At 41.1% G+C, this 18409-nt stretch overlaps 1 protein-coding gene across 1 annotated transcript; it reads left to right on the forward strand.

The window, feature by feature from the left end:
• The first annotated feature begins 1089 nt into the window (after positions 1-1089).
• Positions 1090-14453, forward strand: LOC124116102 (uncharacterized protein C17orf98-like). Its single transcript, XM_046477328.2, has 3 exons — positions 1090-1779; positions 11887-11986; positions 13437-14453. Exons 1-3 carry the CDS (start codon positions 1507-1509, stop codon positions 13592-13594), a joined length of 531 nt encoding a protein of 176 aa, XP_046333284.1. The 5' UTR covers positions 1090-1506; the 3' UTR covers positions 13595-14453.
• Positions 14454-18409: the final 3956 nt, after the last annotated feature.

An 18409-nucleotide genomic window follows, 5' to 3' on the forward strand; every position in this document is an offset into this window, starting at 1 on the left:
GCTCACTCACTCAAACATTGTAAATATAAATTGTCAATGCAAGAGTATAACCAGCCTAGATTTTATGCCGAAACAGATTCCACTTGGCATAAAGGGCAAATAGCTGTGAAAATTATATGAATGGATCCCTGAAAATCAGTGATGACACCCGGTGTTCGCGAAAAGGGTAAGCATGTCCTGCCCTACCAGTAGCACCCGCCATTCGTACAATTTGCATAAAAAAGTAAGTATTTATTGCCTGACGCGGCACATAACATATGTAAAGTCTTATTATTGTGAGGAAAAGAATAAACACCAAACTATTAACTGTTAGTGGTTGTTCATTTCCTAGAAATATTGAACGCTGTTCGACGTAATTACTGTCCCGCTTGTATCGGAAACAATGACTGGATGCATGGCAAAGTGTAACACCCAGCAGTTGCTCAGCGTCTGTTGTATACGTCACAACATACGTCCTCGGGGACTTGTTACCGCTGTATTGCGCTGTGTCGTATGCAAGGTGAATGTAATCGTTTGACGGTTCGGTAGCATTGACATAATCAATACTCGCGACTACAAAGAATCTAACTATTATAACACACGGGTCCTTTCTAAGTTAACAAATATTGAACAACCTATGCTACTAAACTATTTTTTAACCTCGTTGTACATACTCTGAATAAAATGAATATAGGTCATGTATATCCTCCTTGCTCTTTTAAGTCATACATGCTGCCAATAAAGCGAGATTCAATTGCACGAAGTACTTATATTTCAATACTCGTTCAAAAGCGTATATTAAAGTAGTTCACTTGTACAGTGCATGGTTATGCATTAAGTGGGCGGCAGGGGTTTTATGTTCAAACGTTCTCTCCCTTTAAACATGTTGATTATATAACGCTTAGAAATATTACCTGTAAACAGATTACTGGGTCCATTAAATCTGTCCAGGATTAAGGCACCTAGTGAAGCGTGCTACTTTAAGGCCGGGCTAATCTAAAGTCTTGTCTCAGGTAGCTTGTCACGTGATAGCAACAGGGCCTCTAATGGTCGAACGAAACACGAACCAATTTAGAAAAGATTAAAATATCAAAAGGGAACAGGACAAGTGCAAACAAAGCTAGCGAGCACAAGTAACCAGAGTTGCGTATGAATAATACAAGATTTACCGGTAGGCCTCCGCATAGCAACCACCGTTAGCTTGTTTGACAACCAGCCTGCTATGTACAAGTGTAGTATATTTCACAGCGCTATTCGCGACTGGTTGTAAGCCAGTCACTCGACTAAAACGCTCTGCGTGGATTTCATCAACTTGTATAGTGGAAGCAATCTTAGACTTTAGTACAGCACGTGAACATTTGGAACAAGATACCCTGAAGAATTTGGCCGAGTCACAGAACAAATCCTTAAGTTTAACGCATAACGGATTCCCACAAAGGTTTATTTGAAGAAACGTTCAACGCCTCTGAAGAATTTCAGTGCCGAAAATATATCTGAGGGTGTCGGATTTTCAGATTTTTTTCAAATATGTCCGCCTCCCCTTCCTCCCCCCGGCGATCCAAGTCTCGGGTGAACAAGATCTACCGCACCCCACCCACACCGCCACCCCAGGAGCTGCTGGGCAAGGAACATACGTTTGTTCTGGATTGTAACGCAGTCAGCAGTATATCCTGTGACTATTCTAAAGCTAACCCGAAACTTGGGCCTGTGGTTCCTCCATACAACTCCCAGAAGGACGGTCATGTCACACCCTACTTCAAGTTCCACGGCGTGGAGAGGACGCTACGGAGGACGGGACAGGTGAGCTATCTCAGGACGAGCAGTTGCCATGGTTACATAGCATCTCGCGGCATATATGTCAGGGTGTATAATATTACATAATTTAAAAAATGACCATTGATGCTATCTATGCTGTTATTTTATATGTAGCGATTATCTAAAGTGTATAGATAGAGGAGATTTCATTTACCTTCAGTTAAATATACACGTATTGGTATATTAAAATAATAGCCAAACAAACCGTGATCGTGTATATGTATTGATAAGTGAAGTTGACTCACAAGAATGAATATATGAACTATGTTGATTGACTGATTGATCAGCTGGACGCAAGAAACCCTTCGTCCAGGCACCCAGGTAGGGCCAGGTAGCGTGTTGTCGTTTAATGCCCGATTAGATGGAGTAAATAGGAACGTCAAACCCAATTTGTCTTTGTGAGTGACGGGTACCAGCGATAGATCAGGACATACCTACCAGGAACACCTGGTGTCATTACTATTTTATAGTGATATGATATTCGCCACTATTTTGCATTTTTCGCCCAATGGAATCTGTTTCAGCAGATTATTGAGACTGGTTATTTTCTGGCGTTGACGATTTATGTTTTCACTTGAACCCTAAGTCGTAAATTGGGAATGAAAAAACTCCATGAACTTTGACTACCCTCGGAAGTAATATAACTTTGATTATACTTCCATTGATTCACTTCATTTTATTATTTATTACCTTCGACCCGTGAAGATCCCTGTTAGAATATGTCTTCAGCAACCCATGATTGCCGCAACAGGCGACTATGCTTGTCCAAAGAGGCGACTAACGGCATCGGGTGGTCAGGATCGCTGACTTGGTTGATGCATGTCATCGTATCCTTCTTGGGTAGATCGATGCTCATGATGTCAGTCACTGGATTGTCTGGTCTAGACTCGATTATTTACAGACTGCCGTCATATAGTTGGAATATTGATGAGTGCGGCGTTAATCAACAAACAAACAAAACAATACAAAAACTTTTTACCTTTCTGTACTCTATAGTGTTTCGATTTGTGTTCAGTGTCAGTACGGCATTTCGTTAAAGTCAAGCCCGCCGAGCCGAAAGACGTGTTTGTGTATATGCGCGGCTTAGTCTGCTTGTGACAAAAGTCGCTATGCATGTGGTCGAATGTACAGTTTCAACCATTAATCAACCTGTGTAAACAAGATCAACCCCATGGCTTCCACATGAACACTGCATGACTATCACAGTTCAAGTACGCCCCAAAGCATTTAATCACACCTGTATAGGGTCACCTGTGACACTGCTACAAACCACAAACGCCATAAAGCGTCAAGGTTAAAGACCACACAAACACGATGTTGAACAAGTACTGTTATAGTCAGACTGCGTAATACTTGATTATTATCACTAGCGTTATTTCACATGATTGACAGGTGCTTTACAAACATAGGGCTCCCGTATAATGCCTGAGTCAACAGCCGTTTAGTATGACCTGACCATAAGTAACTGCAATCTGGCATCAAGGGCTTGGGTTGCAGTGTATATCTGTGTTTTTCAATGGTTTGTGTTTTGATACATAAAACCTAAGAATAACAATACAGTTCAGCCACTGACCTTGTAAATTGTCGACAGCCTTGCGGTGCACGTAGTGAGCCTAAGAGATATTTTGATAATAATGACTTTGGAATGCATATACCAGTCAAATTGTTCCAGCTTCAAATCGTTCTTGCACATCAATTCTGAAAAAAGCAATGCATGGACCTTCATTCTAACTATCATCCATATGACATTTAATGTGAAAACATGTTGAGATTCTGATGTGAAAGCTTTGTAGGTAGCTTATGTCCTTGAGCGACCATCCTTCAATCGGATTTCAGATTTATATCTAGAAATAGCATGACCACCATATTCAAAGCAGTCTGTTAAATGTCCGTCCTGTTCGGTCACCCGTTCAGTGTGACCCTGGCTGGTGTATACATATGTATATCACATAGCCGTGCCTCTTGTAGCGGACGAACAAGTGTCGTCACCTCTCCATGCTCTTGGTTTGTCCTGTCTCAACACTCGATTCAATGGAGTACAGGGTTTATGATCTTTAGAAGGTTTTGCTTGAATGATCACATTCAGTCCGTCTTTGGGGAGTGAAAGGACAAGGATTAACTCATATTTAAGTCTCTGTATGTAATCAAATATCTTCAAATGTCAACAAGATTCTTGAACTTACACGGGTCGGTGATTTCCAATGACAGCACGTCAGAACACGAATTCTGGAAGGAAAACGTTACCTCTATATCTCAAGCAAATACGCGAGATTATTTATGTCCATTGATGATTTTGATCTGGTATGAAATCTGTCAATATATGTTGATGATGTTGGGATGTCATAACACAACACATGTGTGGCTGATGTGGCTGCTGTAATTTGCTGTATCATGGGCCGATGGCCTAAGTCAAGATGCTGCAAGAAACTAGGAAATTAGCGACTCCAGAATATATTCAATTCCACAGACCTTCTACGTCATGACCATGAAAATAGATAATCTGTTCCGGCATAGTACCCTGCATCAAATAGAAATAGTCATGATAACACTACTCACTGATTTGTCTCAGTTGCTCTTTGTTAGGGACGGTGGGGTAGTCTAGTGGTTAAAGCGTTCGCTCGTCACGCTGATGACCCGGGTTCGATTCCCCATATGGGTAAAATGTGTGAAGCCCATTTCTGTCCCCCGCCTTGATATTGCTGGAATATTGCTAAAAGCGGCGTAAAACCATACTCACTCACTTTATGTTAGGGTGGCCATAAGGATTAGACAACATCTAGTATTGGAGGGGGTGTGAGTGGGGTTTTACACCTGGTCATGAATATTTCATAATGATTCCTAAACACATGCTTATGATATATTTGGAATGGTATAATGGACATTTCCTTATGATTGTAGCAATGGTTTGGGCTCATTTATGTTTTGAGAATGGTCTGACATAAATGCTCAAGTAGGAACAAAACTCCCGTGTTGGTGCGATGACCGATCACGTTAACCACTGTGCTACACAAATGCCTCAAAGGGGAGACGACACGCCATGAATAATCCTAAAATGACCATTGGAAGAATCAGTGAGTGAGTATGGTTTTACGCCGCTTTTAGCAATATTCCAGCAATATCACTGCGGGGGACACCGGGAATGGGCTTCACACATTGTACCCATGTCGGGAATCGAACCCGGGTCTTCGGCGTGACGAGCGAACGCTTTAACCACTAGGCTACCCGACCGCCCCTTATTGGAAGAATCAAGCCTTGGTCACATGTATAGCAAAGCTACTGTTAAATCACTAAGTTAACTTCTCAGTGACGGACAGAAACAATACAATTCAGAACTGATCCTTACAGATTTAACCCCAATCCCTATCAATACATACGCGACATTACCCTTTACCCTTACCGCGACTTTGAAGTTGCCTGGAACTGGGTAATACTAAGTCAATGTGTTGCAGACACTGAATCTAACTCCATGTACAGCACACAGACACGCAACAAGACACACGCTGGCGTTGATTGTGCCAGACAAGGCAATACGTCAAAGAGTTCTTGATTGATTTTGACAGGAAACAAATTTACCGGTATCAATAATAGAACATCACCTACGAGCTACATCAAACATCTTATGCATTCTTAAAGTGGTTTCCCCATGTAACACGCGTGACGAAAATAACATAAAAATCTGAACTAAAATTAAGTGTTATCTTTGACAAGAAACAGGGAAAAAATATAAATTTTGTTTTCATAAAAACCTGCAAAGTTTTAGAAAATTGACTATATTTGGATAACTGAGTGGAAGAGATTGTTGAATATCGTACTGACATAAGTGAGAAATGTCGTTTAGCATGGCATTATACAATAGCCAAACAGTTATGACGTTATAGATAAATCTACACGCAAAGGTTTACAGTTTATTTCCGCTCTCCAAGATATATAGGGCCAGGGACCTGTATTGTATATATACCACCGTCAGCCGCATATATAGCGAACTACAGGTATAAGGACGCACATGTTTGTTTCCTTCAATGTGCAACTCTTGCCATCAGGTTATAGCCATGGAGATAGGATTGATCTGTGTAATCTGTAGTTTTTGCAGGAGTTCACGAAAACAATGATCTGTGCATGAAGACGTTAAACGAAGGTAATCTATTTTGTTACGGATAAAGATATGGACCATGACATCGATCGTAGCAGTATTACATGTTCGGTAACTTCATGCAATTGACGGTATTATAATCTTGGCCTCGTCGGAAATCAATGGCATGGCGGTGAATGTTTCGGCCCTTAAGCAGCTGAAAGAACAACAGGAAGACAACAGAATGTTTAATGTTGGGAGTGCATGGGTGAGTGAGTGAGTGAGTAAGTAATTACTAGTGTGTCAGAATAGAGAAAGGAACATAAGAACATCGTTCCATTGAGAAGCCATGATGTTGTCATGGTGATAATGTGTATGGAAACTTAAAGAAACACCACTTCACTCGCTCATGCGTGGTGATCCCATAATAACAATGTTACAGCTTTATTTGTTTGTTTGTTGTTTAACGCCGCCCTCAGCAATATTCCAGCTATATGACGGCGGTTTGTAAATAATCGCGTCCGGACCAGATAATCCATTAATTAATATCATGAGCTTCGATCTACGATGACATGCATCAACCAAGTCAGCAAGCGTGACCATCCGATCCCGTTAGTCGCCTCTTACGACAAACATAGTAGCCTGTTACGGCAAGCATGTGTTGCTGAAGATCTATTCTACCCCGGATCTTCACGGGTGCATGTGTTACCGCGTCAAGGCTGATTGCGTTCGTGTTGCCTAAGTCCACATACATGTCATAGAGGAACAGAAACACAGTTGTCGCGCACAAAATGCGTAAAACAACTATATATGATGGGAGAAAGCATATCATTTAACGTCGCCGGTCGTAACAATCAAACGATGCGGCGGCCTGTAAATAATTGAGTCTGGGACAGGGAGACCCATGGCTGACTATCTACGCTGTTGGGTCACGATGACCTTCACTCATTGTGACGACCCAATTCTCATTTGGGTCAGCAGTAGTTTCAGATTCGAGAGGTCAATGTCCACAAGACTGTAAGTTTGTATTCCAAAAAGGATTTCAACTTTCCAATAGTCAACTTTTCCTTTATGTTGAGCAATATTCCAACAGCTACAGCCTTTGTTGTCTACGTTTCACGACATTTCAGGAACAATCGACCATCCCCTTTCTACGTAGATTTCAATGAACGTCATACGACTCTTTCTTAGGAGTTTGATGTTACCGTTTTCGAGGCCTCAGTAAACTTTTCAAAACGTTTTATAGTAGACACGTGGAGAACATTTCCAAATTTAGCGCATCTGTGGCCAAAGTTTTGTCCGATGTATTTCCCTATTTTGTCCAGATGAACACTTGACCTGCCTCTGCATGTGGTTGTGACGGGTGCAACCGATGAGGCAGGATACGCTCACTTATTCGAGAAAACCTAGCATCGTCATTATTTGATAGTGATTCATAAACACGTGCTCATGATACAGTCGGAATAGTATAATGGGCTCTGCTCTAGCAGAGATTTCTGATGAGTATGGAAATGGTTTTATCGCATATACAGTAAACTACGTTTATAACGAAAACGCTTATAACGAACTGACCGATATATCGAACTTATTTTTTAGTCCCGGCCATTTAATGAATATATGCTGTATACATGCATATAACGAACTACGGTTATTACGAACTAAAACAAGTAGTCCCTTTGAGTTCGTTATAACCGTAGTTTACTGTATTTACTTTACTACCTAACGAGTATAGTCCTTGTAGTTCTATATATAGAATAGGAGTGTTTAGAGACAAATAAACATTGGATAAAAACAATGAAGCTTTAACCGATATAAATGATTCTCATTCTGTTTACTAATTTTACGCAAGCTTTAATGGAGATTTATTATGTCAAGATGTTGAAACCAATATCACTGATACTCGAAATCGAAATGCTTTAAATGACCCTAATCCTAAGCACATTCGATCTGTTCTTAGCTTATCGGAGCTTTCAAATCCACAACTGTGTTAGGTATACAGACGGGGTTATAGCCCCATGTAGAGCTGACCCAGGTGTCGGCTACAGGTATTGTATTGACACCGAGTCACTTGAAGACGCAGCATTACCTCCCCCACTGCGCTGACTCCATGGTGAGACCAGAGAAAAAATCGACTTGAGAGATTAGAGTGCGGTTATTGCAGGTGGACCCTGGAATGTCGTGCGTCATGATTGTTGTTGTGACGGCAGTTACTTGATAAATTACAGGCGCGTCTCTTTCTTTCTGTTTAATTTCATTTGTAAGCTGTACATACAATAATATATTCAGTTACCTTTTAAATATTTATTTATGATGATGATGATGATGATGATGATTATGATTATGATTATGATTATGATTATGATTATTATTTACAGATTAAAATTAAAGATGCAGCAGGGTTTGGGTGATTCTGGCACAGTCAGGCTGGTTATAAACGTTTTATTATTTTACTATAAGTATTATTTGTGATTTGGCGTTTATGAACAGAATTAGTGAGTACCACAGGCTAAATGAAAAAAATAGAGCATATCCAAAAGCAAATTCCTTTTTTTAAAATAAGAAATATAATTAAAGCATTTTTCATGTATACAAACGGTGAATATATATTTTTTTTAAATTCACCACTTTGAAACTGTACATCGTCTTGGATGATGACAACCAGAGGTTGTAGAAGCTAAAAATACCATGATCATGTTAATGGGGAGATCAAATTCCTTTATTGGAACTTTTTTATCTGTCTGCTGGACATCACTGACACCTTGTGTTTGTCGTCATGACAACCATTGACTGGGTTGTACTACTCAAAAGAAATATAAAAAAGACCCGATGTTTTCATATGGCTATTAATATAGTTCATCGGTCACGTCATGACAGGTTAACAACAGTTATATGAGTGAGTGAGTGAGTGAGTTTGGTTTTACGCCGCTTTTAGCAATATTCCAGCAATATCACGGCGGGGGACACCAGAAATGGGCTTCACACATTGTACCCATGTCGGGAATTGAACACGGGTCTTCGGCGTGACGAGCGAACGCTTTAACCACTAGGCTACCCGACCGCCCAACAGTTATATGAAGAAATCGGGTGTTCTTTAACTTCTTTTGAAGAGTATATTTGACTTAGTAGTGCTTGCGTAAAATACGTCATAAAGTTTCAACTGGAATCATTGGCATTTTGGACATGGTCGTCTTAAGGAATTTGTCAACGTGCGTCTATGAAATATATTTTACTGTGTACCGTTAATGTCTGGACCAACAATATGCATCATCATGTCTAGCCGTCAGTTTTCACACAACAGGGAGTTGGATATTGATTCACTGTCTTGATGCCAGGATCGTGAACACACATCTGGTTAAGAGATATACTGAGATTCTTCAGTTGGAGTTAATGAGGTGAGATAACTTGAAATGGGGATTAATGTCTCATTCAAGAGTATTGTATTGCACTTACACAGCGAAGTGCATGCACGTGTTGGGTGGGGCTGCTCGTACTTGTCCGGACTGATCCCGATTGTATAGTGCTAGCCCCCTGAGATACCATGTTTAACATGGATACCCCACATTATGAGAGCCGACCAGTCCTTGTTTTAGCCCCTTAATGGCGAACACCAGGCAGGGTAACAACAAATATCAACTATTAACGTCTTTTGGTATGACGCGGTCGGGTACGAACCCCGGACCTTCCGTTCTCCAAACGGACGCACTGAACCACTGGACCACGGAGACGGTTTGGAGTTAATGAATTTGCCCTTCTATGGTGTGATATAAGTGAACAAACGTAAGAGTTTATAGCTGCTTTATAGCTAGGCTTTACAACAGTGAATGAAAGAATGAGTGAGTGAATGTCAGCAATGTCACGGTTGCCTGTAAATTTTCGAGTCTGAGCAAGGCAAACCAGTGGTTGAGTGCATGAGCAACGACCCACGGGCCAGACACAACATGATGTGGACTCCGATACTCCTTAGTCAACATGCGACAAGCCTTGGGCAAAGGGACCGAGTCTGTGTACATAAATATATAAACACGGACACTCGCACTGATATATGACGGCGGACTTAAGGGATCATGTAATCCACACAGTCAATAGGCTTACAAAGGCATTCAAGCAAATTTGGTGTTTGCAAAACAGATTTAGAGTTCATCTCAAAATTGACCAGATATAACAAACAATCTTATCTGACACGGCGGTCTGTTTACAGTATTGCTTTGTGTCCCCAAATCTTGATCTACGTGTAAAAAACCCATTCTAATTAAGTTCCTGGTCTTAGAAAAGTTTATCTCGTTGAACGTTATCGCAATGTGCTGCCATAAATATTTAAATTGCTATTCATGTTTGTTGCTGCGTAGACAAGATATGTTTTAGCTTTGTTTGCCCATGCGGCCGTGTACAATATAGATCGGTCGGTTTTTTTCTCTCTGCAAGTGTCTGTTGCGTGAAACTGTACATATATAATTCTGTTGGAATTCATGTGAGTCTACTCGCAAGGTTAATTTGAAATGGAGTGAAGCTTACTCGTGGTAATTGGCTGTTGCCAGTCAGAGTATGAGAGACAGCCCCCAGAGCGAGATCCTGATGAGTCTTTGTTGAGTGAGACAGTGTCTCGACACTTATCTCATAAGGGACAGTGCCACATTCAGTCCTCCCACTTAACTCAGGTGAGACAGCGCCACATTCAGTCCCCCCAAGTAACTCAGGTGAGACAGTGCATCTGTAGGATGTCACCTCGACACGACACACCTGTGTCCCGACATCTAGGTCAGATTACAACCTACAGGATGTGTATGTCTTGACGAGGTGTTCAGATGATAATATTGATGAAGGATGAGTGAGAGAGTGAGTTGGGTTTAACGCCGCTTTTAACTTTATTCCACTTATATCACGGCGTGTCAGCTTAATGTGGGAGGAAAGCCCGAAGTGATGCAGGTCTCAGGCGTTTACCACTTCGGTGAAACCCACGAGCACGGGTATGGTGCTGACAAACCTAGAGACATAATCGGGGCGTACCGGGATTCGAACCCACAATCATAGGTTTTTGGCGTGCCCCAGGGACGCAACCCCGCACAGCAAATCGCGGCGCCTTAGACGACTGGGCCACCCGTGCCCCCTGCTGAAGGTTGAGGGAATGCATGTTGTCTAATGCCGCAGTCAGTGATATTCCATCTGTTTCACGTTGGCATGTATATAAACTAATCTGGACCAGACGTTCCATTACTTGATATGAACAACGTATAGGGTATGATGACACCAATAAACTAAGTCACTGAGTCTGATCCTGGATTCATTAAGTCACCGCCTACAACTAACATAGGTTGCTTTGGACCAATAGACACCAGGAATCGCCACAGGGTGGTTGAATTGTTAGTGCTAGTTGTTTACCGGAGCACACAGCAATAGCGCTCCTACATCACGGCGGCCTGTAAACAGTCGAGTCTGGACCAGACAAACCAGTGATTAATATTATGAACAACAATCCATGCCGTCGAGATACGATGGCCTGCAATCAATCCAGTCACAGGGCCTAACCACCCGATTCACTTTAAACACCTCTTCCGACAAACAATTGAGTGCTGGGGATCTATTCTCACCACCCCCACTGGGAGGTTGCCTAATTAATGTAGCAAGGGATGTGTGATATTGATGATATTAGATATAAGATATAAGAAACCGGTTCCATATTAGATCGCCATGACAACAACAACATTAACCTCTGTCATATTGTCCTCCCTAGTCTGTCATTTCATTAAGAGACTACGAAGAATGGTTTTCAATGTGAACGACGTATTTTGACATGTTGTTCGGAATTGTTTGACTATTGTTTACATCATATTAATTAAAAACAAATTAAGTTTCAATATTGACAAAATACAAACGATCGCCTTGGTGTGCAATAGAGGTGGCTGTCATGAAGAATCCAAATAATGTAAAGCCATCAACGAATTTATCAAATGCACGGATTCATATATTCAAAGAATTTCGTCATGGTGTGCGTCAGCGATTTCTGAAGTCAGTCTCTTGTGTTCCAGGAAACAGGTGGGACCTCCATTGACGGGCCCGTGATGGACTACTTCCACGAGAAAGGAGCTGGCTACCAATACTTGTCCATGAGGAACCAGTTTGGCGCCGGTCTGTATATCGTCATTTATCACCTGCAGGATATGTAATATAAACGATAACATGGTATACGTAATCTCCTCATTCGTTATTTGATTTGATTTCTTTAGAAGATGTCACATGCGTGCGTGGTTCATTTTCCACAACGCTTACTCCATGACCTATCTTGACAATTCTAAAACAACTCACCAAGTCGTTCTTGACATTCCAAGAGGGACTGGGCATGTATCACGTGGATAAGACTTACATCTAGTCTCTGAAATGAAAATCCTTTACAGAAAAATACCTTGTTAAATTATCTAAATACAATATAATAAAATGGAGCCCAGAGACTCTCTTCGTTTTTAGAATGGCTAACAGCTACTCTCTGAAATCCATCCATCCATCCATCCATCCATACATACATCCATACATCCATACATACATACATACATACCATACATACATACATACATACATACATACATACGTCGAATTATGTAGCGCTAGTATCCTCTTACATACAACTGCTCAAAAGCGCTGTCCAGTCTGAACACATCTGAAACACACTTATGTGAACATGGTGAAGGCTTCATTGAATAGACGTGTCTTCAATCTGGATCTGATTGGACAGATATTACAGTCATCTATTTCCAAGGTGGAACCTTGTGCCTTTAGGAAATGTGCAGTCATCCTTGTTATTTCACTGAAGCATTGAAATGCAAATACTTCACAGAAAAAAGTTGTTAAATGACCTTTTAATAATAAGGAGCCAAGAGACTATCCATTTCAAACTGCAGTAATCTAGACTTGCCAACTATTTAATACTTGCATGGGCGGTACTGGATACATTTGTATCAGGGTCTGTGTGACAGACTACACGTGGATAAGAGGGACACATCATACACTGCCGGGCAAACAAAGTATACACCCATTTTCAAAGGTGGCTATACATGAAATCAACAAGAAAGGGGTTTTCGATGATGATGCATTTCATACGGGTATCATAGTTGTGTTTGAAGTGTTTCGGCGACTGTTTTCAGCCTAGTATCATTTTGATAACGTTTGTAATTTTTGGTCAAATCCAATTTTCAAGTGTATACTTTCTTTTGCCAGACAGATTATGAAGGGAGACAATATTGGGTGGACGAGAGGGGGTTAAAATAAAAACATATTTGGATGTCAGACAGAAGGAAGAATAGTTTATTTATAAAGAAATACACAAATATGCATCTGGTTGCCATCACGATGTTTGCGTGTAAAATAATCCGGCGATACAGCAGTAGGCGCATAGTAGAAATGCCACATAGGGTAGGTTCCATATTTAGATTAGTCATTTTGATCCTTTCTCAAAAAGTCCAGAAGCGAATTGTAATAACTCGTCATAGGTACTCTGACAAAGGTTTCAATTAAGTTTTCCGATATGTTTTTCTTTATTCTCCTCTAGAATAAATTAAACTGATGAAATATTGTTACTTTTAAGGTCATTCACCGGATGTAGTCAACGGACATGCGCAGTTCATGCAAGGAGTGAAGCCTGTTGTCGGGTACAATGGGAAATATGGATTCCGTAGGAATACACCCTGGCTTCGGCAATATCCGTCACCATTCGGAACAGCCTCCCGATCCCCGACACAGTAGAGGCAACAGACTAACCACGCCTCTTCTGTGATGACGTCATCAGATGTTTTCATGAACACCAAGGGAGCTTACTCTCTTTGACATTTTGAGCAATACCTGCCGACCAAAGTCATAGGAGATGAATCGGAGTGTCCAAGCTGATGTGATATAAAAAAGTTGCTCAAATATCAGATGTTTTCGTTTAGACGTTTTAGTTTATGTTGATTTCCTGGACGCCCACCTCATGACTTTTGGTCCATGGAGTTCTGGGAAGACGGGAGGAATATCGTGTTTACTTGTCTTTCTGAGGGTTATCACTGTCTATCGTATTCTACAACCAGTATTATTACCCAAGATTGGAAAACAGACGCAATTGCTAGGCTAAAAGCAATAATCAAAATACGTATTGGGGCATTGATGAGACAAACGCGTTTCTTCCTAATCATTTCAAACCACAAAATGTCACAAACAGTATTTTCTATAATCATTTCCAGACACCGTGGTCACGGAATACTTATTTGACCTTTAAAGGGAATCTCCCAACTGAAAATTGGTCAAACACACCTTTGCTTTTAAGTGGCAATTGTCACAATTAAACATATTCAGAGAGTGAAGGCGATTGGTTAATTCAAAACGAGGCCAGACAAGTCAGTATGAGCCTCCCAAGTACGTTTTATCTTGAACCACAAAACTGTCGTCTTTCAGTGTCTACAGCCATTCCTCTTCAGTAAATAAGGCCTACGGTTCCATGGTGTTTACAAGTGTTTACTTCATATACTTATGACGGAACTGTGGGTCGCTAGCTGACACAGTATTGATATTTATGTTTTCAACTCCGAATGTACTCTTTGTTTTTTGTCATTAAAATATAGCAATATCATTGGTGTTGTGTTGTCAGATTCAATTCCTGTTGTTATTATTTACGTTTTCTGAGAGAAACATGGCATGGACAAAATTGTATTCAGTCATGTGAAGTTTTAATTAGTTTATCAAAACACGTTTAATTGTCTGTTATCTTGATCGATCAAACATAATCTGATTGTACTTCAGAGATGCAGAATTTGCGCAACGTGTGTGTTTGATCGAACGCCACAAATATGACATCACACAGTCATAAACTCCCGGGCAATCAGAGTATACACCCATGTTTGTTTGATGATGGCTAAATGTGAAACAAACTTGATGTGAGAGAGTCTATTCAGCACAACAGCAATTGTTCATCTACATGTATACAGCAAGTAAAGAACCGCCTTATTACATGATAAACATCCTTTGTAACAAAATGTCCAACGCCGTCAAGGCCATATTTTATTCAATATCTAGTGGTCATTTTGAAAAATCTACTTTTGCTTACTAGCTACGGGGGAGAAAATTTTGAAAATGTGTTGCCTTTGGTTTGATGGACAAAGACCAAAGAACGAAATTCGTATTGACAAAAGATGGATGGGCAATGGATGGAGACCAACGAAGAACCTTGTATTGACAAAAGATGGATGGCCAATGGATAGAGACCAACGAAGAACCTTGTATTGACAAAAGATGGATAGCCAATGGATAGAGACCAACGAAGAACCTTGTATTGACAAAAGATGGACGTGCAATGGATAGAGACCAACGAAGAACCTTGTATTGACAAAAGATGGATGGCCAATGGATAGAGACCAACGAAGAACCTTGTATTGACAAAAGATGGACGGGCAATGGATCGAGGCCAACGAAGAACCTTGTATTGACAAAAGATGGATGGGCAATGGATAGAGACCAACGAAGAACCTTGTATTGACAAAAGATGGATGGGCAATGGATAGAGACCAACGAAGAACCTTGTATTGACAAAAGATGGATGGGCAATGGATAGAGACCAACGAAGAACCTTGTATTGACAAAAGATGGACGGGCAATGGATAGAGACCAACGAAGAACCTTGTATTGACAAAAGATGGACGGGCAATGGATAGAGACCAACGAAGAACCTTGTATTGACAAAAGATGGACGGGCAATGGATAGAGACCAACGAAGAACCTTGTATTGACAAAAGATGGAAGGGCAATGGATAGAGACCAACGAAGAACGTTGCATTGACAAAAGATGGACGGGCAATGGAAAGAGACCAACGAAGAACCTTGTATTGACAAAAGATGGATGGGCAATGGATAGAGACCAACGAAGAACTTTGTATTGACAAAAGATGGATGGGCAATGGATAGAGACCAACAAAGAACCTTGTATTGACAAAAGATGGATGGGCAATGGATAGAGACCAACGAAGAACCTTGTATTGACAAAAGATGGACGGGCAATGGATAGAGACCAACGAAGAACCTTGTATTGACAAAAGATGGACGGGCAATGGATAGAGACCAACGAAGAACCTTGTATTGACAAAAGATGGATGGGCAATGGATAGAGACCAACAAAGAACCTTGTATTGACAAAAGATGGAAGGGCAATGGATAGAGACCAACGAAGAACCTTGTATTGACAAAAGATGGACGGGCAATGGATAGAGACCAACGAAGAACCTTGTATTGACAAAAGATGGAAGGGCAATGGATAGAGACCAACAAAGAACCTTGTATTGACAAAAGATGGACGGGCAATGGATCGAGACCAACAAAGAACCTTGTATTGACAAAAGATGGATGGGCAATGGATCGAGACCAACAAAGAACCTTGTATTGACAAAAGATGGACGGGCAATGGATAGAGACCAACGAAGAACCTTGTATTGACAAAAGATGGACGGGCAATGGAAAGAGACCAACGAAGAACCTTGTATTGACAAAAGATGGACGGGCAATGGAAAGAGACCAACGAAGAACCTTGTATTGACAAAAGATGGACGGGCAATGGAAAGAGACCAACGAAGAACCTTGTATTGACAAAAGATGGACGGGCAATGGATAGAGACCAACAAAGAACCTTGTATTGACAAAAGATGGACGGGCAATGGATTGAGAGCAATGAAGAACCTTGTATTGACAAAAGATGGACGGGCAATGGATAGAGACCAACAAAGAACCTTGTATTGACAAAAGATGGACGGGCAATGGAAAGAGACCAACGAAGAACCTTGTATTGACAAAAGATGGACGGGCAATGGATAGAGACCAACAAAGAACCTTGTATTGACAAAAGATGGACGGGCAATGGATAGAGACCAACAAAGAACCTTGTATTGACAAAAGATGGAAGGGCAATGGATAGAGACCAACGAAGAACCTTGTATTGTCAAAAGATGGACGGGCAATGGATAGAGACCAACAAAGAACCTTGTATTGACAAAAGATGGAAGGGCAATGGATAGAGACCAACAAAGAACCTTGTATTGACAAAAGATGGACGGGCAATGGAAAGAGACCAACGAAGAACCTTGTATTGACAAAAGATGGACGGGCAATGGAAAGAGACCAACGAAGAACCTTGTATTGACAAAAGATGGACGGGCAATGGATAGAGACCAACAAAGAACCTTGTATTGACAAAAGATGGACGGGCAATGGATAGAGACCAACGAAGAACCTTGTATTGACAAAAGATCGACGGGCAATGGATAGAGACCAACAAAGAACCTTGTATTGACAAAAGATGGATGGGCAATGGATAGAGACCAACGAAGAACCTTGTATTGACAAAAGATGGACGGGCAATGGAAAGAGACCAACGAAGAACCTTGTATTGACAAAAGATGGATGGGCAATGGATAGAGACCAACAAAGAACCTTGTATTGACAAAAGATGGACGGGCAATGGAAAGAGACCAACGAAGAACCTTGTATTGACAAAAGATGGATGGGCAATGGATAGAGACCAACGAAGAACCTTGTATTGACAAAAGATGGATGGGCAATGGATAGAGACCAACGAAGAACCTTGTATTGACAAAAGATGGATGGGCAATGGATAGAGACCAACAAAGAACCTTGTATTGACAAAAGATGGACGCGCAATGGATAGAGACCAACGAAGAACCTTGTATTGACAAAAGATGGATGGGCAATGGATAGAGACCAACAAAGAACCTTGTATTGACAAAAGATGGACGGGCAATGGATAGAGACCAACGAAGAACCTTGTATTGACAAAAGATGGATGGGCAATGGATAGAGACCAACGAAGAACCTTGTATTGACAAAAGATGGACGGGCAATGGCTAGAGACCAACAAAGAACCTTGTATTGACAAAAGATGGACGGGCAATGGATAGAGACCAACGAAGAACCTTGTATTGACAAAAGATGGATGGGCAATGGATAGAGACCAACGAAGAACCTTGTATTGACAAAAGATGGACGGGCAATGGATAGAGACCAACAAAGAACCTTGTATTGACAAAAGATGGATGGGCAATGGATAGAGACCAACGAAGAACCTTGTATTGACAAAAGATGGATGGGCAATGGATCGAGACCAACGAAGAACCTTGTATTGACAAAAGATGGACGCGCAATGGATAGAGACCAACGAAGAACCTTGTATTGACAAAAGATGGACGGGCAATGGATAGAGACCAACAAAGAACCTTGTATTGACAAAAGATGGACGGGCAATGGATCGAGACCAACGAAGAACCTTGTATTGACAAAAGATGGACGCGCAATGGATAGAGACCAACAAAGAACCTTGTATTGACAAAAGATGGACGGGCAATGGATAGAGACCAACGAAGAACCTTGTATTGACAAAAGATGGACGGGCAATGGATAGAGACCAACAAAGAACCTTGTATTGACAAAAGATGGACGGGCAATGGATAGAGACCAACGAAGAACCTTGTATTGACAAAAGATGGATGGGCAATGGATAGAGACCAACAAAGAACCTTGTATTGACAA

The sequence above is a fragment of the Haliotis rufescens genome, unplaced genomic scaffold, assembly GCF_023055435.1.
Source record: "Haliotis rufescens isolate VD_foot unplaced genomic scaffold, xgHalRufe1.0.p SCAF_4, whole genome shotgun sequence".
NCBI classification, from domain to species: Eukaryota; Metazoa; Mollusca; class Gastropoda; order Lepetellida; family Haliotidae; genus Haliotis; species Haliotis rufescens.

Bases quoted from the DNA above. Each gene is read 5' to 3' on its own strand.
- LOC124116102 (XM_046477328.2), top strand. From the start codon at position 1,507: ATGTCCGCCTCCCCTTCCTCCCCCCGGCGATCCAAGTCTCGGGTGAAC. The intron at 1,780-11,886 runs GTGAGCTATCTC...CTTGTGTTCCAG, and splicing joins CGCTACGGAGGACGGGACAG to GAAACAGGTGGGACCTCCAT. The intron at 11,987-13,436 runs GTCTGTATATCG...GTTACTTTTAAG, and splicing joins GAGGAACCAGTTTGGCGCCG to GTCATTCACCGGATGTAGTC.